Below are 25,167 nucleotides of genomic sequence, written 5' to 3' on the forward strand. Positions count from 1 at the left end.
CACCCCCGGCCACCCCAAATGCTGAGCACACGGCGTAGGGAAGGTTGCAGGAGGGAAGGAATAAGACAAGGAGCACAGGGATGGATGCGTTTAAGAGGCTCAGGAGGAAGGGGGGGACTTTTCCTTCCCTCCCCAACATGCAACCAGGAACAGGCAGCAGCCCTTGTCTCACACAAGGCAGAAGACGGAGGGTGGGGGGAAAGAGAAAGGAGTCAGGAGTCAGCTCTGTTCCTGGACAAAGAGGAGACGGACAGACACTGGGGAAGAAGGGCAACACTGCAGCAAGCCACAGTTCCAATACCTGATATAAAAATCAAAATAGAGGCTTCTTTTCCTTGAATGCCAAAACAAACAAGAAACAAAAAAGACCAAGAAGAGGGAGAGGCGTAAAGAACTGCTGGAACGTAAGCGGTCACTAAGATGACGGGCGCCGGGAGGTGACCCAAACACACACACAGAAGTGGTGTCCGTCTGAATGGCAGCTTTGGGGAGGAGAGGGGTCCTGAACTCTTGAGCAGCAGGGGGAGAAGCTTCTTCTGGCTGAATCTGAGCAGCCAGGTTCTGAGCTTGTGAACCGAGTCAGAAGTAGGGGAAGGGGGATGTCTCCCTGAAGACACACCTGTTTACCCCTGGCCTTGGGACACCTGCGATGTTTGTGTTTTGGTTGCCCAGCCTATTTATAGGATCATAGAACTGCAGAGGGCAAAGGAACCTAGTCCGACCCCCTGCAAAGCAGGAATCTCAACATGGCGGATGATGGAGACAAAGGAATGCAACCGTTGGGCTAGAAAATGGCCCCCACCCCCTGGGTTTATGCCTTGCCCTTCGCTGGTATCAGTACAGATAAGGGGAGGCCTATACAACTGTGCAACAGGAAACAAACCCAATAGTAAACAAACAGCTATCCCTGTGATTGCCATCTGTTTCGATTGTTTTTAATGCTCCACTTGGCAGCCACACTGAGCCTGCTGGTGATTAAATGAATTTAACCACAATCATAATAAAAATGTAGGCATTGTCATTTGGCTCCAGATCTTTTTTTGGGAGGGGAGACTGGGATATCACCTCTTTACCCTGGCTTTTCAGGTGCATGTTTTTAGGACCCACCTTTTTTGTATGGTTGTAAGTTGCTTTTAAGTGTTTTTCACATGTTTTAATACTGCTAACCCACTGTAGGATCTTAGGATGGAGGGTGGGTAATTTCATCATCATCATCACCATCACCATCCTCATCCCCCACCCCCCATTAAAGACCCACATCCTTCTGGCCCCAGCCCATTTGCCGGCGCCCTCTTCTCTCTGGGTCCAAACTGCACAGTGACCCCCAAAAAGAGGGAGGCTCTTGCTTAGTTAGAGGGAGAGGGAGGGCCAGGGTGGGGTGGGGTGGGTCTCCTGCAGAGGGGCCAAAAAGAGAAAAGAGGCGGTGGAGGGGAGACAGCTGCATAAAGAGAAAGGAAGGCAAAACTTGTTTGGCCAGCCCAAAACATCTTCAGAGCATCAGACTGGGAAAGACTGTCTTCTTACCTGCTGGCGAACCATCTTTATTTACAGAATCATTCCATTTCATCCAGAAGCCTAAACGGAATTGATTGGGATGGTTCTGTAAAACCTGGCACTGGACTACTGGCTGGGCACCAGATTGGCAGAGGCTGCTGTCAGTACACATAATGTCTTACAGCACCAGAGGGGTTCTGCCTCTCTTCCACCCTTGGCCAATGGCCCCTTGCTGAGGCACAGGCAGATACTGAGCTGGGTCCACTCCTGGCGCCAGGCCTGGCAGGCACCGTTGGGTTTTGTTGGGAGCTGCCCAGAGAGGCTGGGGCAACCCAGCCAGATGGGCGGCGTATAAATAACATTATTATTAGTATTATTATTGGGTTTGTTTGGGGTTTTTTATGACACAGTCTTACTCAGATGCCCTGGCAGACCTGCACTCTCCCGTGTAGATAACAACAGCACACCCAGAGTCCTCTCCACCTGATCTTGGGATTTAGTAGGCTGATGCTAGAGCTGATGCCACAGTTTTCACGCTTTTGAAGAGCATTTTCTGCATCTCACACACACGGCTTCTGGAACACCCCGGCCCCCACCACCCAAATTACCGTATTTTTTGCACCATAACACTCACTTTTTTCCTCCTAGAAAGTAAGGGGAAATGTCTGTGCGTGTTATGGAGCGAATGCCTGCGGGTGGCGGGGGGATATGCTGCAGTCGTGAGCAGAGGATCCATGGTTCCCCTTCCTTCCCTCCTCCATGGTTACAAAGCATGGATCCACATGGATCCTCAGGATTTTTGCATTGGGCTACTCCAAACTCACTGTCAGATCACATGTCTGTGGCCACAGCATGAACCACAAAAATCATATATCCACTATTTCGTTTAGAATATTTTTTTTCTTGTTTTCCTCCTCTAAAAACTACGTGCGTTTCATGGTCTGGTGCGTGTTATAGAGCGAAAAATACGGTAATTGCCCTAAAGCTGCTACACTTTGCAGTGGGTTCCAGAATACGTACTCTGCTCGACACCAGCATTGGCCAACCTTGGATCTCCAAATGTTGTTGGACTCTGATTCCCATCAGCTCCAGCCAGCATGTCCAACAGTCAGGGATGATGGGAGTCGGAGTCCAACTACAGGCTGGGGAAGGTGGATCTACCCTCTAACTGGGACTCTGGCTGAGGCTGATGGCATTTGAAGTCCTACAACGATGGAGGTTACCAGCTTGGCGAAGGACTGAAAACTACATGTAGGCTAGTTGCCAGTGGAGTAGTAAAACCATCTATTTCAGAGGTTAGGAACCTGCGGCCTTCCTGATGTTGCTGGACCACAACTCACATTGCCTGGAACTGATGGGAATATGACACAGCTGCAGGGCCACTGGGCCCCCCTCCCATTAGGCCAGCCCAGAGTGCAGTGGGGATAGGCTAGCCCAGAGTTTTCAGGTCACCATGGATGAACTCCTCTTAAGTCGACCACTGCAGACTCTTCCCCGCCCTGCCCCAACACAAAGCAACCTCTCTCCCCAGCCTCGGTTTTCCGACAGCGGCATTGAGTTGCACAACCACAAGCTTGTGCTAACTATGTGAAGCGCCTGGGCACATTGTGTGGCAGCCCGTGGCAAGCTAGCTGCATACATGCGCTGCTGTGACGCATCGCTACACCTCTGGCATCCGCCGCTGCAGATGTCTGAAAAGGAACGTCAAAAGCCAAACCCTGCACAAAGCGAAGCTCTGCAGTCTGCACACAAAATACTGTGCCAAATTCTGCACGTGGTGGTCGCTGAAGTTGGCCACCCTTGCTGTAGAGCCTGTTCTGATGCCAAGAATGTGATTGCATTGAGGAAGCATCACCAAACAACTAATGAAGCATAATGAAGTGTAAATGGTCCAGTACAAATCTACCACTAATGCACTATTATTGCATCAATGACATGTTGCCCATGCCTGCAAAAAACCCCAGCTCCATGAGCTTCATTGCCCATATTTTGCCAAGTCCAAGGTCTAACTTAAAGGTAAAGGTAAAGGGACCCCTGACCATTAGGTCCAGTCGTGGCCGACTCTGGGGTTGCGGCGCTCATCTCGCTTTATTGGTCGAGGGAGCCGGCGGCCAGCATGACTAAGCCGCTTCTGGCGAACCAGAGCAGCGCACGTAAACGCCGTTTACCTTCCCGCCGGAGTGGTACCTATTTATCTACTTGCACTTTGACATGCTTTCGAACTGCTAGGTTGGCAGGAGCTGGGAAAGAGCAACGGGAGCTCATCCCATCGCGGGGATTTGAACCGCCAACCTTCTGATCGGCAAGTCCTAGGCTCTGTGGTTTAACCCACAACGCCACCCGCGTCCAAGGTCTAACTGAGTGGCAAGTAAAACTGCTGTAAGTGGCGAGTTGGAGGTGGAGATGCAGTGCTCAGAAGCCAATGCCCATTTTGCTTCCACTTGATGCTCCAAGACTCTGAAATGAGTTTGAAGGACCGCCCACCACCACCCCCAGTTTGAAGGCTATGAAGTTCCCCTGTGTCACAGGCTTCCCTGCCTGGCTGGGGCGTGGTGACACCCATCCCAGGACATGTCCCGGCCCAAAGCAGAGCCCCGAACCCTGCAGAAGCTCCCGCGGGGAGTGCAGCAAGCCAGCCGTACGTACTGTGTGCCAGTCCCCGATGGCTGTAGGGGCAAGCAGAGAACAGCAGGGCTTGAAGTACCCCACACACCTGAACTGCGGGGGGAGGAAGCACAGAAACAGAACTTGCAATTCCCAAAAACCACTGACCGGGCCTGCCTTCTCCTGGCGCCTGGGAGAAGGTTTTCTTCTCCGCCCCATGACAGAAGAGCTGCCTGTTCCTTCTGCTCTCAACCCTACTGTGCTTCAGGAGCAGGTTCAGAGACACTGGAGCCATCCAGGAGCCAGGGAAAAGCCAGCAACAAAGAGTGGGACTCTCTATGTAGCTTCTGCACCACGCCCAACCCAGCACACTATCCCTTGGGAATCCAGGGAAGCAGTCATGGCCCATGGTAGGGTCCCATGTGGTGTAGAAGGTGGGTCTAAGTAGCTCCTTCGTTTGCCCATGGTGTGTGTGTGTTTGTGTGTGTGTATGAAAGGAAGATGGTCTCTTACCTCTTCTGCTTGTAGGTCAACATGGCCTCGGAAATGGGCAACTGGTGGGACACATTGGCGCCAGTGATGAACTGGACGACCCGACCAGGGACATCCACTGTGTCTGGAAGGAGGCGAGTGGAAGAGTTAGACGAGGCAGAACATCCTCAAGGAACAAGGCCCCTGCACCATCCCACCCGGTCCCACCCTGCTCCTCCCCAGCTGGAGACAGGCCTGCTTTGTCCTATAGTGAAAGATTTTGGCAGAAGGTAACTGAAACTACCAACAGAACTGTACGGAACAACTTTACATTTACAGAGCAAAACATCCTCTTGAATTATATAATCAGCACATGGAACCTTAAAGGTAAAGGGACCCCGACCGTTAGGTCCAGTCGTGACCGACTCTGGGGTTGTGGCGCTCATCTCGCTTTATTGGCCAAGGAAGCCGGCGTACAGCTTCCGGGTCATGTGGCCAGCATGACTAAGCCGCTTCTGGAGAACCAGAGCAGCGCACAGAAACGCCATTTACCTTCCCACCGGAGAGGTACCGATTTATCTACTTGCACTTTGATATGCTTTCAAACTGTTAGGTTGGCAGGAGCAGGGACCGAGCAACGGGAGCTCACCCCGTCATGGGGATTCGAACCGCCGAGTTTCTGATCAGAAAGTACTAGGCTTTGTGGTTTAACCTTGCAAACCTTACAAAAGGACAATACGAGTGGACTCTCTGTGCCCTTACCACAGCAAAAAGTGCGGCTCCCTTCTACAATTGGATTTAAGAAGTATACAAACTCACAACATATGAACAACTTGCATATAAATGCAGACTTGCTATGGAAAAAATTCCATGATATTTGGAATCCATTCTTACAAATACTGTTATAGGTTAATATCTGGTGAAGTGCAATAACAACTTCGTAAAATATGCAGTTTTGGGTTTCCCCCCTTTATTTCCCCTTCTAGGTAAAGGTAAAGGTACCCCTGCCCGTACGGGCCAGTCGTGTCCGACTCTAGGGTTGTGTGCTCATCTCACTCTAGAGGCCGGGAGCCAGCGCTGTCCGAAGACACTTCCGGGTCATGTGGCCAGCGTGACAAGCTGCATCTGGCAAGCCAGCACAGCACACGGAACGCCGTTTACCTTCCCGCTGGTAAGCGGTCCCTATTTATCTACTTGCACCCGGGGGTGCTTTCGAACTGCTAGGTTGGCAGGTGCTGGGACCGAACAACGGGAGCACACCCCGCCGCGGGGATTCGAACCGCCGACCATGCGATCGGCAAGTCCTAGGCGCTGAGGTTTTACCCACAGCGCCACCCGCGTCCCTATTTCCCCCTCTACACGGGTTCTATTTCTCTTTCTCTCTCTTTTATCTACGTCTCACATATAATTATGTACTTTTTGGATTTTCAGTAAAGATGCTGTCTTTAAAAAGTCCTGCTTGGACTATTTACCTGAACTAGGGGGCTCGATTCTGCTAAACAGCTCTCTCCAGGCTGCATCCAGGAACAAGGTGCTGTACCTGTTGTCCACAGAGCCAAGGTACTTGGCCACAGGATGAGAGCCTGCGAACAACACAGAGGAAAATAAATAAATAAATAAAGACCTACGACGCTGGAGAAGGCAAGGAGAGCAAAGCTTGCACCGCCTTAGGAAGCTGTGCCAAAGGGTAAAATCCTGTTTCGCCTGGTTTGCCTCCACTATTTCCAGCCCATCTTTTTCTTTTTCCAGTTGGAGAAGCGGAAGGGACACTCCCACAGGTCAACCAGGGCGGATATCCTAGCAGGGAAGACACAGCGGCCTTCCAGGACAGCCATCCCCCAACCCCAACTCCCGTGGCAAAGCTCTTACCCAACGGCACCACGAGGAAACGGAGATAGTTGAGCCAGTCCGGGGTCTTGCCGGCTAGCTGCTCCACAAAGAAGCGCAGGACGATGCTCAGGTAGCTCTGGTCCCCTGCGACGGCCACTTTCACTGGGGGAGGCATGTGGGAATTACAGTTACAGCTGCCGGAGGAAGAGAGATGCTGAGAGATTCACAAAGAAGCAGCCCCCCGGAAAGAGCACAGCCAAACTACTGACCCCACCTCTGGCAACTCACTACTCCACTGCCAACACAAAGCCTAGAATCTACCAGCCTTTGGACAAAACCAGGAGCGGTTCCATGTGTGGGAAGGGGGGGGGGGAGAGAAAGAGGGAAAGGGGTGGCAGAAGAAAGAGGGGGGTGGCAGAAAGAGAGAGAAAGAGGGAGGGAGAAGGGGTGGCAGAGAGAGGAAGTCTGCCCTGCCCAGTGTTGTCTCGGTCTCTGCTCACTACCTGGAATGAATGACTAACATCCTGACCTAATAGCTGCAGAAAACATCAGCATGCTAATCCTTGTATTTACCAGAAAAGCTTATATTATCGCAGGAACCAGACTTCACACAGACACCAACATCTCTTTCAAGGTGCATTTCTTATCCAGAAACTACAGAGATAAAGATGCAGTCTTCCCAAAACTAAGGCTTCATCCTCTTTACTTCAAACCAGTAAACACATAGTTCAAAGGACTTCTGAACTACATTACTCAGGAAACTCCCTCTCCACAAACTATAAACTCCATAATTTCAATGGCTGGCCAGCTCACGGCTTCAATGGGACCCCCTCTTTGCTCCTCAAGGACCTCAAGGATCAATCCTATAGTTTGCTGAACCACGGTGAGTGAAGCTGTCCCCTTGCCAAGCACAGGGATCTGAAGAGAAGAGCTTAGCACTTGCAGAAGGCTCAAATCTCTGTTCTGTGCCTTTGAGTTCCGTTTGCTTTTCTGCACTTACTTTCCAGGCTTTGGGGGGGGTCATCAGACCCTCTCTTTACAGATTTCAAGGTGTGGGTGTCTAATGGTTGCTGCCCACACATGTGTATCCTTGTGGTCTGGTCAGCATCCAAATACAGTGGACGCTCGGGTTGCGAATGTGATCTGTGCAGGAATCACTTTTGCAACCCGCAGCACCGTGTGCGCGCACGTGCAGGTTGCGATTCGGCGCTTCTGCGCATGCGCATAGTGCGATTTAGCGCTTGTGCGCATGCGCGACCGCTGAAACAAAGTAGTAACCCGTTAAGGTACTTCCAGGTTTCGGTGCGTCCGTAACCCGAAAAAACGCAACCTGAAGCATCTGTAACCAGAGGTATGACTGTATTCTCGTTTTATTTCCGTGTAGCAAACCAATCTTTTCCTACATCCTGGCATGACACGTTCTTTATCAGGGTTAAAGGCACACAGGCGTTTTTCACAGACTCAACACAGAAGATTCCAATCCTCCTGGAGACCTGCATGTTGAGTTCATGCGTGTGGTGCGCAAGCCTGAGGGTTCAGACGCACACCTCCTAGCAACTTGGGTAGCTGCAACCCCTGCATACATAAATCCCCAAAGTCCTTTCTTTGGGGTCCGCCTGAAAAGCCAACATGGGGCACTCAGACCCTGGTTTGTTGCTCCCGCCGGCAATACTCACTATCTCTGGATGCGAGAGACGATGGTGTTGAAAGCGGCCTGCACATCTGCCATGGAGCAGGTGGAGACAATGGGCTGCTTGTGCTCTTGCAGCTGGTCGCACAGATACTGCCGAGAGGAAACCAGAAATAGGAGGCAGGAATGGGATGAAGAAGAAATGCAAACGCTTTGCAAAATAACTTGGTGGGGAGGTGCCAGAGCCCTCCCCCAAATCCAGGAGTCGCCAACATGGTGCCCTCTAGAATGTCGAACTTCAACCCATCGCCCCCAGTCGGCATGGCCAACGGTCAGGGATGATGGAGTTTTCAGTCCAGCAAGATCTAGAGGAGCCACAGGTTGGTTTCATTTATCTGTTGGCTTTATTTGGGAATTTTATGTACCGCTTCATTATTAGCATTTCTAAGGTTCCCCATTCTGGCTTTAGACCCAGGTTACTTGAAGGAGTATCTGTGCTCATATGAACCTGCCTGAGCCTGGAGAGGCTATTACCAACACTTTAAAAATCCGCTCTGGAAACAAACATGTAGCCACTGAAGCTTCCTGGTAGGTAGTGCTTCCAGCTGAGGGTTTTTAATTTTGTAAGGGGGGGTTCAAATATTGCAAATGGGTCATTGGCAACAGTTGTTGTTTTTATAATTATTTATCAGTGGGTTTTTCTGGGAAAATTAAATTGGAGGAGGGACAGAGGGCTGACATCTTGGTGCCAATTATACTGAAGGGATGCAGCACTTTAAATATTTTTTTGCATGCATGAGGAGTGTTCACGCCACAATAAGTACCCATCTGGAAGCACCCAGAGAGCTCAGGACCTCTGCTCCAGATCACTTGGACTCAGCTTGTTCGGATGAACTAAGCCTCCTTACTCTCAAGCTGGGGAGTTTCTTTGAGCCGGGCCCTTGCTCAGGGACTGTTCCCTGGAGCCTCCAGCAGCATTTGCAAAGCTCTGGCTCAATGTCCAAATAATAATAATAGAGGATGACATTTTATGGGGGAGCTGAAAACTCACTGAAAAGGGCTGTGGCTCAGGGGTAGAACATCTGCCTTTGCCTAGAAGAGGACCCAGGTTCAATCCCTGGTATCTCCAGGCAGGGCTGGGAGAACCCCCTGCCTGAAACCCCAAAGAGCTGCTTCCAGTGGGCATATTGCTAGACTCCGACTCCCATCATTCCTGACCACTGGCCCTGCTGACTGGGGCTGATGGGAGATGAAGTCCAACAAGCACCCGAAGGGCATCCAGCTGGGAAAGGCTGGCTTTAGAGGCATGCAAGATGCAGTAAGATGGTACCAAGGCTTCCCTGTGCATCCCCAAGGTTCCCTTACCTGGCCTTGCCACTCGGCTATGTTCACCAGGATAATGCTCTCGGGCAGCTGCTCATCCGAGACCAGGATCTGGTTGAGCTGATCATACACAGACTTTCGAGGCACCTGCAATAGCACAACAGAGGAGCATTCACAGACTGCCGCGAAACCCACAGCCACCCTTGGGTTGGCTATGCAAAGGCAGGTAAGACCTCGTGGCCCCAGCAGTGGCTGGTGTCCATTGGGACTGGTAGGACCAAAGTCGAGAAGACTACCAGCAGGTGGCGCCACAGCCAATGATAGGCAGAATCACTTCCTGACTGGTTGTTAAGGACGATGGGGTAGTTTCCCTTTCCCCCTAATGGACCAACCTTCACTGCTTGGCCCCTTTCTGATGCCAGGAGCTGCCAATGACTGATTCTTTTCATCTCAGAGCTCCACCAACCCACCCCATCATCATCATCATCATTACTATTATTATTATTATTATTATATTTTTAATTGACATTTTCCCATAATACAGTAAAATTGCAGTTACAAAAGATACAAAAGGAGAAAAACAGAAGAAGAAAAGAAAGGGACAACAGAAAGAAAGGGAGGAAAGAGAGAGAAAGAGAGAAAGGAAGGAAGGAAGGAAAACCCATCACCCCACCGCTTCCAGGAGATTCACTCACCTCCCTCCCAGGGGAAAAACCCCCTTCCTCCCCCTACAAGCCCCTCCCCCCACCCCACTGCCTGACCTGGGTGCCTTGCCGTGAGTCTGGGGAGCTCTCGCTGTCCAGGCTGCTGGTCCGATCGCCCTGGCCCTTGGAGTTCTGCCTGTCCTTGACGGACATGCTGCGCGGCCGCCACAACTGCTTGTTCTCAACTTTGCTGAAAGGCAAAAGTCTGGTTTGTCGAAGTGATGCAGAGGAAGCTGGACCAGGCGGGTGGCAAAAAGAGAAGCCTGCCGGGCGATTGAGCAGCTGCCACTAGTGAGCAGCGGAAGTGACAAGCCGAGGCTCAGAGAGACCCCACTAGGTCCCAGACATTTCTGGGGGGGTGGGCCTTTCACATGGATTCAGAAAGCAGGGAAGAGCCACCATGCCTCCAAAGATCACCTCTCCCTGCTTTCAGTATCTACGTGCCAAACCTAGGACTGGAAGGATCTCCAGGGGAGACATTCTTGGTGGGTGTCTGTCAAATCAATTACCGTATTTTTCGCTCCATAAGACACACTTTTCCCCTCCTAAAAAGTAAGGGGAAATGTGTGTGTGTGTCTTATGGAGCGAATGCAGGTGGGAGGCTCTGCTCAGCGCTCCCTTTCAAGAGCTGCGTGGAGCGTGTGTGCGGCTCTTGGGGACTTTTCCCCGAGGAGGGAGAAGGGCAGCCCATCAGTGATTCTCCCTCCTTGGGGAAAAGCCTGCAAGCGCCGCACACACGCTCCACGCAGCTCGTGAAAGGGAGCGCTAAGCAGAGTCTCCCGCCTGCATTCGCTCCATAAGACGCACACACATGGGATGCATACAGGCTCTGCTCAGCGCTCCCTTTAAAGAATATTTCCTTGCATTCCCCCCCTAAAAACTTATGGTCAGGTGCATCTTATGGAGCAAAAAATACAATTCATTGGGGGAAAAAGTTACATTTCATTGCATTTTAGCTCTTTCAAGCTGCTTCCACACAAGGTGTTTCAACTCAGAATGGCCGTGCTTTGTTCACTCGCTTTCTCCTGAGCATCCAGACTGGGCCATTATCAAGCCGCTACTCTTGCAGTGTCCCTTCCACCAGGCCCTGTTCCTCTTCCGCCAGTTTGCGGGCGCCTGAGCATTTCAGTCGCGCCGCCTGGATTTGCCGGCATGCGACAGAATCCCACCCGCAAAACAGCGACAGGCTAGCAGCCGCTGTTCCGCCACCAGCCACAGAGAGAGGCCTTCTTTACCTGGGAGAAACAGTGGCTGGGAACTCTGGCTTGCTGCTGCTGCTCAGCTGAGTCAGCCTGTCCACGCTGCTCTCCTTCAGGACTGTCTCGCCAGGCCCTCCAGGGCAGGATTCATCAACCTCCAGCTCCTGAGGGGATGCACAGAAAGTCTTTCTTCTTTCATTCTTTGGTAACATCAAACAGCTAGTATACCAGGCCAGCCGCTTCCCCTGCCTGACTGACAGGAGCAAGCCAGCTCCTCTTCCCTTGGGCAGGTACCCCTGGGCAAAATGCGCAGAGCCAGCCCTGGAAAAGAGCTCTTCCCACTCTCTGCCCCCCCCAAGTCGCAGATCAGCTTCAGCTAGAAATTGGATATCTGGTGTCCCTGGCCACTCTGCCGGCAGAGATCCGGCAAGCATCCTTGCTTCTGACTTCCAAGAGCAACTTGGAGACTCTCTTATGCCTGTGCAGCTGTACAAGCTTTCGTGATCAGTTGTTCATGTTAACGATTATTTTGTATTGCTTTTTATGTTGCTTTATGTTTCAGCGTCCCTGTGAGAATTTTTGCATACCTCACTTTTTATGTGTTTCACGTTTCATCTTTATGACTGCTGTTGTAATAAATAATCCTTCATAAAAATTATTGCACTATATTCTTCATTAAATTACACTGGGGAACAATTTTTTTTTCCATTTTCTGTTGCATGAGATTTTTCAACTGTTCTTATATGTTCTTTCTATGCTGATTTCAAATCTGAAATCGATTTTCATGTACATGCTATAGTTATCTTTCAATTTCTGACTTTTGCCGATATGTCATATTTACACTGGGGATAAGTGGACACTGACACATTGATCTACCCTAACCACATGGTAATTATTGTTTTGCAAACTTAATTTTTCTTTATTTTTATAGTTTTGTAACCTAAATATTTTTCAGATTGGACCATGGCTTCTTCAAGCAGACAAAAATGTGTAAACAAGCCTGGTGCCTTTTGTTATGTATATGGCTGCTACGCACTTCCTCGTCAAAGACGCAATATAACAGCGTTTGTGAGGCGTGTCTATAAAAGCTATTTTGAAATTCCCCTGGGCGACCAAGACAAGAAATGGGCTCTGCATATTGTCTGTCACAATTGTGAGGAAATGCTTAGAGACTGGACAAAAGGAAAATGGAAGAGTATGCCTTTTTAATGTTCCCATGGTTTGGCGAGAACCAAAGGATCACACAAGTGACTGCTATTTTTGTTTCCTAGTGGTATCTACAAGCTGTTGTTATTCAGGCCTTTCTGTTGTCCAAGCAGGAAGCTGACCATTTTGAGATCCACACAGATGATCCAGTTGTGCTCCTCACCAGGTTCACCTCCTTCATCTTCAGAAGAGACAAACCCCTTAAAAACTGGAATTGGGAGTTCCTCAGAGTGCGGGATAGGTCTAATTGCTGAAGGAATACTGGGATAGGCGACAGAATGTCGGTTTTTCTTGCCAGTGCCCTTCGTATTGACCAGACAAAAACAGCATAACAAAATGAGCAAAGCCTTGCCTGGAGAGGGCTGGTAATCAGCTATCACACTGGACTCACCATAGCCGCTGTTTCCATGACACCCTCGTCTTGGGCGCGAGGGACACCCACTTTCCGCTTCTCTGCTTCTCCCTGGGCAAACGGGGACAGGCGAGGAGGTAGTGGAGAGAGGAGTGAGAATAAAAGTTTGAATAAGTTAGTAGATAGGACCTCCGATTCAAGCATCTCCAAGAAGAGAGCGGAAGCAGGTCAGTGCTGAGCACAGGGAAAACAAAACCCTTCCAAAACACACTTTGCTTGGTTTAGGCGCCCCGGAGAGAAGCAACATGGCAGCGGAGGTCAGGGGGCAAGGAAGCCCTATCCCCAGCACTGCAGGGACCAGGGTGACCCCAGCGGCTGAGCCAGTAAGTCCAGTTAACCCACCTCTCCTATACTGTGAAAAGAAGCAGCTTATCCAGGAAAAGACAGGGGGTGGGGTGGGGGAAAGGAGGAAGAAATGTAACAGGGATTGCTCTCGACAGCATGCCGGTTCTGGAACGGTGGTGGGGGGAGCCTGAGGCTTTCCCAATGTTGTTGGACTACAACTCCCATTACCCGTGCAAGCTGGGGCTGATGGGAGCTGGAGTCCGGTAAATATCAGGCGGGCCACAGGTTCCCCACTGCTGTTCTGCGGGGGGCAGGACCAGGCAGGCAGGCTGCTAGCAGGGGGAAAGAGGAGGAGGAGGAGGAGGAGGAGGAGGAGGAGGAGGAGGAGGAGGAGGAAGAGGAGTAACTCACAGGGCTGCCCGACTCTCGCTCCTGCCCCTTTTGGCCGTGCAGACTGCTGATCTCAGTCTGGGAACCAGAGTGAGAGACGCCCTCAAAGAAGCGCCTGCAGGAGAAACAGACGGACAGACAGACGGACAGAGAAACAGACGGACAGACAGAGAGAAAGAGAAATGAGGGAGAAGTGAAGTCACCATCACCTGCCCCGCCCCTGGGCTCAAACCCCTTCCCAGCCTCTGCCCCCAGGAAGCACCACAAGCAAAAAAACCCATCACCAGAGCCCTGGCCTGGCCTGACATGGACACACAAAGACAGTTGCGGGTGGAGGGAGTGGTGGGGCCCGTTGAGCAGCGTGAAAGCAAGTCTTCACCTTCGAGGCAGAGAAAGGACACCACAAGAGCAAAGCACCCCTGTTTCCAGGTAGAAAAAATCACGTCCTCCCCGTTCCACTAAACTGGGAAGCTGCTATAGGCCAGGTCAGGCCACTGGTCCGTCTATTGGCTACACCCAGGGGTGGGGAACTTCAGGCCCAGGGACCAGATGCAGCTCCTCAGGCTTCTTTATCTGGCCCAGACCACACACCCTCTGCAACACCACCACCTTTCTCTTCACCATCCTTGCTTTGTGCTCGAGTGGTTTTTGCCAGGCTGGAATTTGCACAAAAGTTATATTTGCACATGAAAGTTGCCCAGAAGGCAACGCCTCCCTCGGGTTGCAAAAGGTTTGCTAACCCTGGTCTTCATTGACTTGCAGAGGTTCTCCGGGGTTTCAGGCAGGAGTCTCTCCCAGCCCACACCTGGAGATACCAGTGAATGAATCTGGGACCTTCTGCATTCAAAGCACGTGTCCTGCCAATGAGCCACAGCACTTTGCTGAGCAAGAAACTGCAGACATTACAATATGATGAGGTTGCTAAGAAGCCCCAGAGAGAGAGGCAAAGGCAAGTGGTTCAAGCTCTGGCCTGGATTTTATAGCCACGCTGCAAGATCTACACCAAGGACCCGCCTGAGTGCTGTACAGGCCTCTGCTGTGGTGTCAGCAGAGGGGATGGGAATGACTTAGGCTGTGTCTGACTTCAGACGCCTGACACAGCTTCAACAGCTCCCCCTACCCTGTCAGACTGTTCCTGGTGCATCAGAGCTGCAGCTCTAGACAGTACAGACAAACGTAATGACTGGGAACCTCAAATGTAGGTGAAGATGCTGGGAGAGTCACAGTTGCCTCCAGGTGAGTAGCCGAAAAGCTTTTGTTAAACAGGAAGAGAGTGGTTTCCCTTGCTCTTCTCTGGTCACCAGTGAGCTGCAAAGCATTTAGCAAGCACATGTAGCAACCAAGTAGGCTTGTAACCTTTGCAAAGACAACCATCATATGTCCCAAGGTGACCTCTGTGCCTGATGTGCACCTCTGACCTTTCACTGTCCATGCATCAAGGTCACTATGTAAGAGGCCACTCCTAGCAGCCACTCCCTCACTACGGAGTTTCTGCTTTCTGGGAAGTTGCATAAAGCCACATTCTCATCCTTTGCAATGAGCAGGACCTTTTCCTGTTGGGTCTGATAGCTGGAGATAGGGATAGCAATATTTCAGAGGTCAAACCAGTTAAGTATAATTGGTTTAATTCACAATGAAATGGGAATGCCTGTGTGCACTGGTGGAAGGGTTTAACGGGAAGATTCCTCTGAAGCTAAATTCAGAGCAAAAAATGCTCTCGGAGCTGCCTTGATGGGCTGATAATTAACTGTTATTGTTCTCAGGCTGGAGTTTTAACCTTAGATCACATGAGAGGTATTGAATTGCAAATTCGCCATTTTGGAAGGGTGTTGGCTGAAGTCTTTGTTCCCAGACTCTGTAGGGATGTAAAAGACTCTCCAGGAGCTGCGTACCCTAAGGAAGGATGCAGTCTGGAATGCAGGCTGTGAGGAGAGACAGACCTCTGTTTCCTTCCTCACTGCTTCTATATCTTTTTCGGTGGTATGAAGTAAGAGGAAACCCCTTTTTGTGCTGCTCAGTGCTTTCGGCTGGAGACCTCTGGGGAGTTTTTTTCGGGGGGTTAGCGTCGCCTTTGAGCCCCCTCCCTCTCGTTTTTCCACAATGGGTGTGCTCCACTGAAGCAGAGCACTTTCCCTGACCTGCTCCTCAAGTGCACAATGCCGCAAATCGTTTTTGAATAATATCTAATGGATCTGGACAATGCTTCAGTTCCAAAAGGAGTCAGTTTTTATGCATTCAGCTGCTTCAAGCTGTGCAACATTAATATCTGCAATAAGGCCAACCAGACACTTCCTAGAAGCTTTACAAGCGCCCCCCCCAACCCTGCAACTGACTACATAATTGGAGGTACCAATTTACAATTAGGATCAACCATTGGGTTAACGTATCCTTTGTGAATTTGTCCCATCTCCCTTGAAAACCATCAAAGCCAGAGGTGAGGAACCAACAGTTCCCCCAGATGTTGCTGAACTCTATCAGCTTCCAGCCAGCATGGCCCACAATTGAGGATGGTGAAAGCTGGACTCCTGAAACATCTGGCAGGCCATGGGTTCGCCATCCCTGTCCTAAACTGGTGCCCATCACCACATTTTGCAACTACAGAGGCCAGTAGTCTTGAATCCACTGCCAAATCCATTACCTTGATTGAAACCTACCATCCCTGTTCTTCAAACCCATGCACACTTTTCAAAACCTCTGTCCCAGCGTTGGGGACCCTGTGGCTCTCCAGATGTAGTAAAATTGCTACTCCCGTCATGTTTGACCGCTGGCCATGCTGCCTGGGGCAACTGGGAATCAGGAGTCCAGGCACAGGCTCCCCAGTCCTGCTTTATCATCTCCATCTCCCAAGAGTATTTTTTTTTCTTTTCTGCACCCTTTCCTCAACTCTATGGTGAGTAAGGGGATCTGCAGGATCGTAAGAGAATATGGAATACCAATATGTATGTTCTGTCTCTCCACATTGCTCCAGCCTGGCCCAGCAGAGAACAAGCCATTTAAACACAGCTGCTAAGTGAGGTGGCCGGGCCTATCTCCTCTACCAGGCTCTGAGATGCAATTGTTTCCCCCCCATCTCCCTCCCTGCCCCTCTTCCAAGCGCACACGTGAAAGGGCTGCTTCTGAAGCAGGGATGGATGTGATCGTAACTCCCTCCCCTCCCTCGGGCAGTGCAGCCTCTCGGAGGAGGGGATCTCCTGCTCCATCAATCCACGCAGGTCTCTGGTGGGGCTTACGCAGGGCTCTCTATCAGCCTGTCAAATCCAAGGTCAGCCTCAAGTTATCAGCATCTATCACCCAGCTACTTTATAGTCCCAAACCTCCCTCTTTCCCCCTCAGAAAATGAATCAAAAGTGCAGGAGCTGTGCCTCATAAGTCACACCCTGCCGCTGGGGCACCGTCAAGGAGCCTGGCTTCACGGTGGGAAAGGAAACCAAGGCTGCGAACATTTAAAGTGTATTTAAAGCACATTCTAACCTGCCCAAATGGCCTGTTTTTTACGCTGTGAGTTGCCCTGAAATCACAGGGTGAAGGCTGGTGTTAGGCATTTAATAAAGAAATAGATAATAAATGCCCTGCACAGAGCTACAACCCATAGCAACTCCTAACAGTTCCCAGGATTCCTGAAGTGTTTTAAATGCAGGGTGTGCATGCAGTTGAACGGTCTTGTTTTTCCGGCACGGCGTCTGCCTGGGGGGTTGTGTCTCCTTTGGGGAAGGAGGAAACGGCCTCCAGAGCACAGGGGAAGACCTTGCAACCCTACGAGTCTCCCGTTGGTACGAGGCCTGAGCTTCTTGTCTCACCTCCTGTCGGCTCTTACCTCAGGGTGGGCTTTGGAGTGCTGTGGACGCTTTCGTTATCCTCTATCTCGGGGCCGCTGTCACTGTTGTTGCATTCCTCGAGGCTGTCGTAGAGCAGACCCAGGTCCTCTTCCACCTCCTGCGTCTGATCCACTGGGTCAGAATCCAGAACCTGCAGAACCCAAAACACACAGTGGGGTGTGGGGGTGGGTATACTCTCACGTACACCACAAGACCATTTTGAAAATGAATTTCACCACTTCTAACCCCGTCTTTCCAAGACCAAAAATTAAAAAATGAAGTCACCAAGTGTTGCAATCCATTCAGAAAAGGTTGAATATTACAGATTTTCTAGCATACTCTATGATATTTGGAGCATGAAATATAGGAAAGTTTATTTTTTCAAAAAAAACCAAAAACCCTGCATATGACAAATTTTAAGCCACATGGAGTCCCTTTTTGTGTTACACAGCTAAGCAGGGAGGCAAAATACCCCCAACTACTGGAGGGGGGAGAAACACCTCTTAGCTGGAGCTATTTCCTAGACATATTCTTGATTAAATTGTCCCTACAGATTCTCAAACTGATCTTTACGTCTGGATGTGACGCTTCTCTGTGCAACTGATGTGCCCCGTTATGCTATGGTGGTTCTGTTGTTTTTGCATTTGTAACCTGTGTTATGCGCTATGCATCAAAATTTAAAAGCCAACAGTGACATTTCAAAATATTAAAGCACTCTGATATCACTTTAACCGTCAGGGATTCCCCCAAGGAATCTTGAGAATTGTTGTTTGTTAAGGGTGCTGACCCCATAGAACTACAATTCCCAGCACCCTTAAAAAAAAGTTGCTGGAATTTGGGGGGGAAGAGACCTGACTGCTAAAGCGATATAAAAGTGCTTCAAATGTGTGGTGTGGATGTGACTGTCGCTTTCCTCCATCTATTTTATCGGGGGGGGGGTGTGGAACCTTAGGTGTCAGGCATGAATGAAGCTCTCCAGGCCTCTCTATCTGGCGCTTGGGGTCACATTTCCTTCCCAGGACACCCCCCCTTCCAATAATCCTCCCTGGCCCTTCCCCACAGCCTCATCAGGAGGTTTTTGCCTAACTGGGAATGTGTCTTTGAACTCAGAGAATGCCTCTTTGCTTGCCTGGCAGCAGGAGGAAGAGATGCGGGTCTTGTGGGTGTGGATGTGAAAACCTCTGATTTCTGAGTGGATGGAATATGTGGCCTGTTGTGCCAAGGTTAGAGCCATCGCCTGTATTCTGCCAATGACTCTGTCTGGCCACACTCACTGCTGGCCCCCAAAAGCTTCCTTACAAGTTTACGTGGCCCTTGGAGTGAAAGCCGCTCCCCACCAGGGGCGTAGGAAGGGGGGTGCGGGGTGTGTGGGGCACCCCGGGTGTCATCCTGAAGGGGGGTGACATTCGGCGCAGGCCCCCCCATCCGCAACTACTCCAAGCCTGGTGAGTGGCAAAGCTGCAAGCTGCAAAGCTGCAGCTCTCCTCCTTCCTTGCTGTAGGGGAGGATTGTGGCGCTGCGTCAAGATCCGCCCCCAAGGAGGATTGTGCACTCGCACCAATTGGCCCTGTGGGTGGATTGCCCCGCCCCTTGAGCGGATCGGCCCCGCCCCCATGGACAGATAGCCCCACCCCTGGGTGCACGGCCGGAGCACCCAGCTCTGCCCCTGCTTCCCATCCGTCTGACACCAATAAAGTGATGCCAGGGATTCATCTTCCATCATCTAATTTGAAAGGCACACTTGCCTAACTCATGAAAGTAATCCTCTTTATAGGTCTTCTGGGCTATGGCAATTTATATTTGTTATAAGCTGTCTTATCCGCATTTGTTTTCTGTTATTTGCTTTTCCATCTCGCAATGCATATACTTGTGCTTCAATAAAAAAAAAGTCTTTTCAAAAAAATCCAATTACCAGATTCTGTGCCAGGCATCAGATTCCACACGAAATTATCCACACAGGGAGTTTTGAGAAGACAAACAGCTCTGTGTATAGCTACAGAAACAATTGATTCTCCAAGTCACTTCCACACACACACCCCTTTTGAACAAGCTTTTTTACTCCCCAGACAGCTTTAAATTTTTTTTTTTAAATTCTCCCTTCTGAAACACCTTTCTTTACTTTTCTAAGGCAGAAGTGCATCATGTAAAAAAACACACACACACACACACACACACACACACACAACAAAAACACAACAACACAACAACACCAGCTTGTCATTGTTAAGACTATTTAACTTTAAAAGTGAGTTTGCTTTCTTCTTCCACCCTCCCTGCTCCTTTTCCCTTTAGTGCTGTGTCTTTTTTAGATGGTCAGCCTGCTAGTCAGGAGTGTCTCATTTCAAATGATTTATTGTAAGCTGCTCTGGGAGACCTTTTTGGCTGAAGAGCAGGGTACAAATATCCTGGATGAAACAAATAAATAGTTCAAGCTCGAACCAGGCCACAGGAGGGAAATTAAGAGAAGTAGAAAGCACATGCCTGCAGCATCCTGGGCTGCCCAGGTTTTTAAAGCCAGTGGAGTTTGGAGTGCACTCTGCAACACCAGGCAAAAATCAAACAATAATCTAATGAATTTGCGGGGAGGGGGGAAATCCCTTTTTGCGCCCTGACCATAGACGCCCGGAAAGAGCATTTTTCAGCTGTTTGGTACTAGACAACATCACCCACCAATCTCCCCTTTCTCTCTAGTTGTGGCCATAACAAATACTTGTCATCAATCTCATGCAATCAAACAGATGAAACCTGGTGAGGGTGTGGGTGTGCTGTGCCCCCTCTGCCCGTCCGAACATTATCTGCTAAGACCTGCTTGGAAACCCTTAATGATGACATTTTTGGTGACCTGAAGCCAGCCGATTAACCAAGGCCGAAAGGATAAATAAATAATACTGTAAAGGGGCAATATATCTGCTGGATTTTTAATTTCACCCCCCCACCCCTTTTGTTCATAGAAGATGGCATTAAAACAGCATGTTAATGGCATTTGCGGATATTACTAATGATGAAAGCTGTGAATGCTAAGTAAGGACGGATTGAAATGATTTTTGTTTTGTTTTTTGTTGAAGGGGATCTAGCAAGGTTGAGGGGGTGGGAAGCAAGCAAGAAATAACAGGCATTTGGATGCTGCCAGAGTGGGAGGAAGAAGCAGAGTTAACCTACTTCTCATGCACCAAGCATGGGGTGAGGGGTTCTGATCTTCCTTGTCCTGGCGTAAATCCCATCTGTACTTCAGTTATGAATATACAAAGTGGATTTACACTGGGTTAATGGCCCACCTAGTCCAGGATTATCTCCTGCAGCCTTTGCCAACCTGGACCCCCAGATGTTTTCAACTACAACTCCCAGTGCTGGCTGGGGCTGGAGGGAGTTGCCATCCAAAACATTGGGAGGGCACCAGGTTGCCAAAGGCCGGTCCGCTGTGCAATGCAGAGGTCATTCCAGAAGAAGCCACCCCAAACTTGGCTGCCAGAGATTCTTATATACTGCTGGCGCTGGAAGACTGCACCATCTGTACTCAAAGCATGCGATCTGCCGTCAGGCTGCGGAGAAGGGAAGCAGGGCCATTCTCTCGCCTCTGCAAGAAACCAGCTGCCCTTGGTATACCTGAAGGAACGTCTCCACCCCCATCGTTCAGCCCGGACACTGAGGTCAAGCGCCAAGGGCCTTCTGGCGGTCCCCTCACTGGGAGGTTACAGGGAACCAGGAAGAGGGCCTTCTCGGTGGTGGCGCCCACCCTGTGGAATGCCCTCCCATCAGATGTCAAAGAAATAAACAACTATCTGACTTTTAGAAGACATCTGAAGGCAGCCCTGTTTAGGGAAATTTTTTAATGTTTGATGTTTTATCGTGTTTTTAATATTCTGTTGGAAGCTGCCCAGAATGGCTGGGGAAACCCAGCCAGATGGGCAGAGTATAAATAACAAATTATTATTATTATTTTTCACCCTCCACAGTCTCCTGGCAGTGGCCATTCATCTGTCTGCAGCAAGGGTTAAATTAGGCAAACAGAGTAGTCCGTGTCAGGTCTGCTGGGAGACCACCCCATGCAGCTCCTCCTTTCCCATTCCAGCTATAAGCGTCGTCCCTCCCCCCAACTTAACACACTATCGACTCGTGCACCAGGAAATAATTAAATAATCCAATTCAAACCCGGAAATAGTGGAAGAGAGGGAGAGCCCGAGTGTCTTTGTGGCTCACAAGCAGACCCTCCCTGGAGCCTGAAGAAAGACATCAGTGAGGGCAGGGCAATCTCCAAAGAGACCGGAGGTGCAGCAGGACTTTGTTTACTCTGTTCAGCCTCCCCGCCTAACAGCTGATGCATGTGGTGGCGCAGAAGCAGCCGCCTTCCCGTGCATCGTCCCAGCCAGTCCCGGAGCGCCAATTCTAGTTGTGGATATTTGGGGATGCAGTGTTTTTGGTAGGGGTTGAAGAGAGAGAGCGGCAGAGAGGGAGTTTAAAGGGTGTTTTATAGAGGATGCTCCCCATGTGCTTTCACTTAGGTGTGCAGGGCCCCTGGAATGTAACCCCCACGTAAGTGGGGGGGGACGTCTGCAGTTCCCCACCCCTACCTACAGGCACGAAGTCTACCGTAGACAATGAAGCTGTCTAACACCGTGTCAGACAATGGGACCATCTAGCTGAGCAGCACCTACACTGGCTGGCAGCTGCTCTCCCAGGCTTCAGACAGGAAGTCTTTGCCAGTCCTCCCTGGAGATGAGGGGGAATGAACCAGGGACCTTCTGCGCTCTAAGCAAATGTTCCACCACCGAGCTAGCTAAGCCTTCCTCAGCAGGGTCCTGCTCACAGGGTGCCAGCTGCCCAAGAGATAGGTGTTGCTCCTGCAAACAGGAACCTATGTAGGGAGGTGGAGGGGGGGGAGAGGAAGAGGTGGGCAGAAGAGAGAAAGCCAGCTGGCCACATGCTTGACAGGGACAGACTCACAGCTTCTTACCTCGTCCGTCACTTTAAACCTCTTCAGCAAGGCAACAAATTTCTGCTTGAAGTTTGGTTGCTAAAATGAGAAGGAAGTTGGGGATGGGGGTAAACATTTCAATCACAGTGCTAGAGGCTTCTCACTTCCCCCCTACCCTGGCTACAGACACGTGCCTCGCTGGCTTCTTTAAACTTTTCCTGAAGGCAAAACCCACTAGCCAAAATAATAATAATGATGGGGCGAAAACCCTAAGCAGGCCCAGCTCCAGGTATTGTCGGGCAGGCTGCCCCCTCAGCACCAACCACCCCTTGCCCAGTACAGTGGTACCTCAGGTTAAGTACTTAATTTGTTCCAGAGGTCTGTACTTAACCTGAAACTGTTCTTAACCTGAAGCATCACTTTAGCTAATGGGGCCTCCTGCTGCTGCTGTGCCGCCAGAGCACAATTTCTGTTCTCATCCTGAAGCAAAGTTCTTAACCTGAAGCACTATTTCTGGGTTAGCGGAGTCTGTAACCTGAAGCGTATGTAACCTGAGGTGTATGTAACCCGAGGTACCACTGTACTTATCACCGCCACCTCCACTTGGGGCTCTTGCCATGGGTGCTGACAGCACCCCAATCCCCAAAGCGGCTTATGGGCCAGTTCTCTTGCACTGCCTATTATCAACACTACCTTTCCTCCAGCCTCCCTTTGGAAGCCAGGGACACTGGAAGTTGTTTTATACTGAGTCAGACCACTGGGTCCATCTAGGTCAGTTTTGTCTGCACTGAGTGGTAGCATCGGCTCTCCAGATTTCGGACAGGGGTCTCTCTGCACCCTACCTGGAGATGCCAAGTAAACCTAGAGCCTTCTGCATGAAAAGAAGATGCTCTACTGCTGAACTACGGCCAACGACAAGAACGCAACGTACGACTGCTTAATAAATCATCTGAGCACTGAACAGAACGTGGAAGCAGCCATGGTCTTTGCTCAGAGGACTTGGAATCTGTGAGGCCAGAATACAGGCTTTGGGTGGGAAGATGTCAAGACCCATTATTGCCCCAGCCCTGACAGAGCTGCCGCTCCACTGACAAGCAGCTCTTTCAGCCATATCCAAAAGCAAATCAATGTGGCAGCTGACTGCGTGCCCCTAAGTGCTGCGCATAAGCAGGCGCACGAGAAGCCTGCCATGTAGACGGACATTTGGATGGAGGGATGTGGAGGTCAGGAATCAACAGTGGATGGGAGTTTGCATGCATGGATGGCTTGAAGGTGCCGGATTGCTGAAAAGCAGCTGCCACACAAAGGCATGTGCTAAGAGCATGGGTGGGGAATCTGTGGCCTTCCGGATATTGTGGGACTCCACATCTCCCATTCAGCCCCAGCCAGCATGGCCAATGGTCAGGGATGATGGGAACTGTAGTCCGACAATATCCAGAGGGCATCAGTGGAGAAGACTGTTATATGGGATCAATGAGTTACGGAGGTTGTCTATTACGCAGATTAAGCACATTTGCTTATTTTGCACAATTTACTTGGCTCCTGCTAATTTGGGGGGCAATAACTGGAGATGAACTTCTCCAGCATACCAACGAGTTCAACTTCTGGTCAACCAGACTCTAGCCTGAGTGCTATCCTCTATGGCGCCACCTGCTGTGGAGGATCAGAGAGCCTCCTGCATATAGTCTATTGCACTGGGAGTAAAATAAAATAAAAACTCCAACCCCCACAAACTCCCCTTTGGAAAGGCAAGGAAGGTTGTCTTTACTCTGGTCATCGATGTGGTTCTGATCATTTTCCGCCTGGCTTTCTTCGGCTTCCTCACTTCATCCTCTTCATCATATAAATCCTGAGAAGCGAGAGATGGCAGCACGGAATCAGAAGAATGTGAAGTTCCACCCCTCTCCACGTGGCCCTCAGAGATGCACCAGGCAGCTCCCCTCACTGGCCTTATTTCGCACTGGGCAGAATGTGTCCCTGAACTTGATAAAGACTCTGGCTGGTCTGAATGGAGGACAGAAACTAGCATGCTGTAGAAAGGCAGAATTTGTTGCCCATAGCTGCCATGTGGCCCTTGAAAAGTTGCCCAGAAAGGACTGTGGCCCTCAGGATAGAAATACCATTTTCAGGCTGAGCGAGACCACTGTAAGTAACTGATGGCAATACGGGTCAGCTGCTAAAACAGTAGCATAACTTAGAAGGCAACATGGGGAGAACAGCAGAAGTCAATGTGCTGCCTTCGTTGCTGGGACTCAAACTCCCATCAGCCCCAACCAGCACAGCCAATGGTTAGGAATGGTGGGAGTTGTAGTCCAGCAACACCTGAAAGGCACCACATTGGCTACCGCTGTCATAGAGGGAAGGTGAGACCCGAATAGACAGACAGACAGACAGCAGGTTGGTTGGTCGGTAGCTACCTGGCCTTGCACGGCATCATCGCTGGCTTCCTGCTCGGAGGAAAAGCTGTCGTCCTCTTCTTCAGAGTAGTTGTCAATATCTGGAGAGCGATCTGGAAAGGGAAAAGGCAGAGACCATGGCCAAACTGCACTGAGCCAGCAAGGGGAAAGGAAGGGAGTCTGGGGGAATAGAGGAAAACATGGAACAGAGCCAATGAGTTTGCCATTAAGGCCTAGGAATCTGTCAATGATGGCAGGGAGCCACTGTAAGGATTCTGGAAGAGGTGTGGCAAAAGCAGAGTGAAAGAACAGAGGGCATGTTTGGGAAACAAAGCTATTCTGGATGGATGTAGGAAAAGACGTATCACAGGACAGAAAGTCAGTGAAGAGAAAGATGAGAGTTGGATGAGAACCTGACCAAAACAGTTTTTAGGTACTAGGCTCAGAGAAGCTTTAGGTTTATTTTATTTTTTTAAAATAATATTTATTACTTTTA

The 25,167-nt window shown here is 50.2% G+C and overlaps 1 protein-coding gene across 4 annotated transcripts in view; it reads right to left on the reverse strand.

Annotated features, from left to right (window-relative positions):
* LOC310758505 (phosphofurin acidic cluster sorting protein 2-like) overlaps positions 1 to 25,167 on the reverse strand; it is a 193,500-nt gene that overhangs the window by 9,704 nt on the left and 158,629 nt on the right. The window contains exons 6-20 of one of the 4 annotated variants that reach the window (XM_083605034.1): positions 24,693 to 24,784; positions 24,044 to 24,124; positions 22,315 to 22,374; positions 17,363 to 17,514; positions 13,570 to 13,663; positions 12,853 to 12,924; positions 11,292 to 11,419; positions 10,114 to 10,246; positions 9,395 to 9,499; positions 8,076 to 8,182; positions 6,439 to 6,593; positions 6,042 to 6,152; positions 4,612 to 4,714; positions 4,141 to 4,212; positions 302 to 334 (exon numbers count right to left, since the gene is read on the reverse strand). In XM_083605034.1, the coding sequence (XP_083461160.1) occupies positions 302 to 334; positions 4,141 to 4,212; positions 4,612 to 4,714; positions 6,042 to 6,152; positions 6,439 to 6,593; positions 8,076 to 8,182; positions 9,395 to 9,499; positions 10,114 to 10,246; positions 11,292 to 11,419; positions 12,853 to 12,924; positions 13,570 to 13,663; positions 17,363 to 17,514; positions 22,315 to 22,374; positions 24,044 to 24,124; positions 24,693 to 24,784 (1,498 nt within the window). The remainder of the gene's footprint in view (positions 1 to 301; positions 335 to 4,140; positions 4,213 to 4,611; positions 4,715 to 6,041; positions 6,153 to 6,438; positions 6,594 to 8,075; positions 8,183 to 9,394; positions 9,500 to 10,113; positions 10,247 to 11,291; positions 11,420 to 12,852; positions 12,925 to 13,569; positions 13,664 to 17,362; positions 17,515 to 22,314; positions 22,375 to 24,043; positions 24,125 to 24,692; positions 24,785 to 25,167) is intronic. The other 3 variants (XM_083605036.1, XM_083605035.1, XM_083605037.1) reach the window with 3 other exon arrangements.

This window comes from Podarcis filfolensis, assembly GCF_964270895.1.
Source record: "Podarcis filfolensis genome assembly, chromosome: 3".
NCBI lineage: Eukaryota > Metazoa > Chordata > Lepidosauria > Squamata > Lacertidae > Podarcis > Podarcis filfolensis.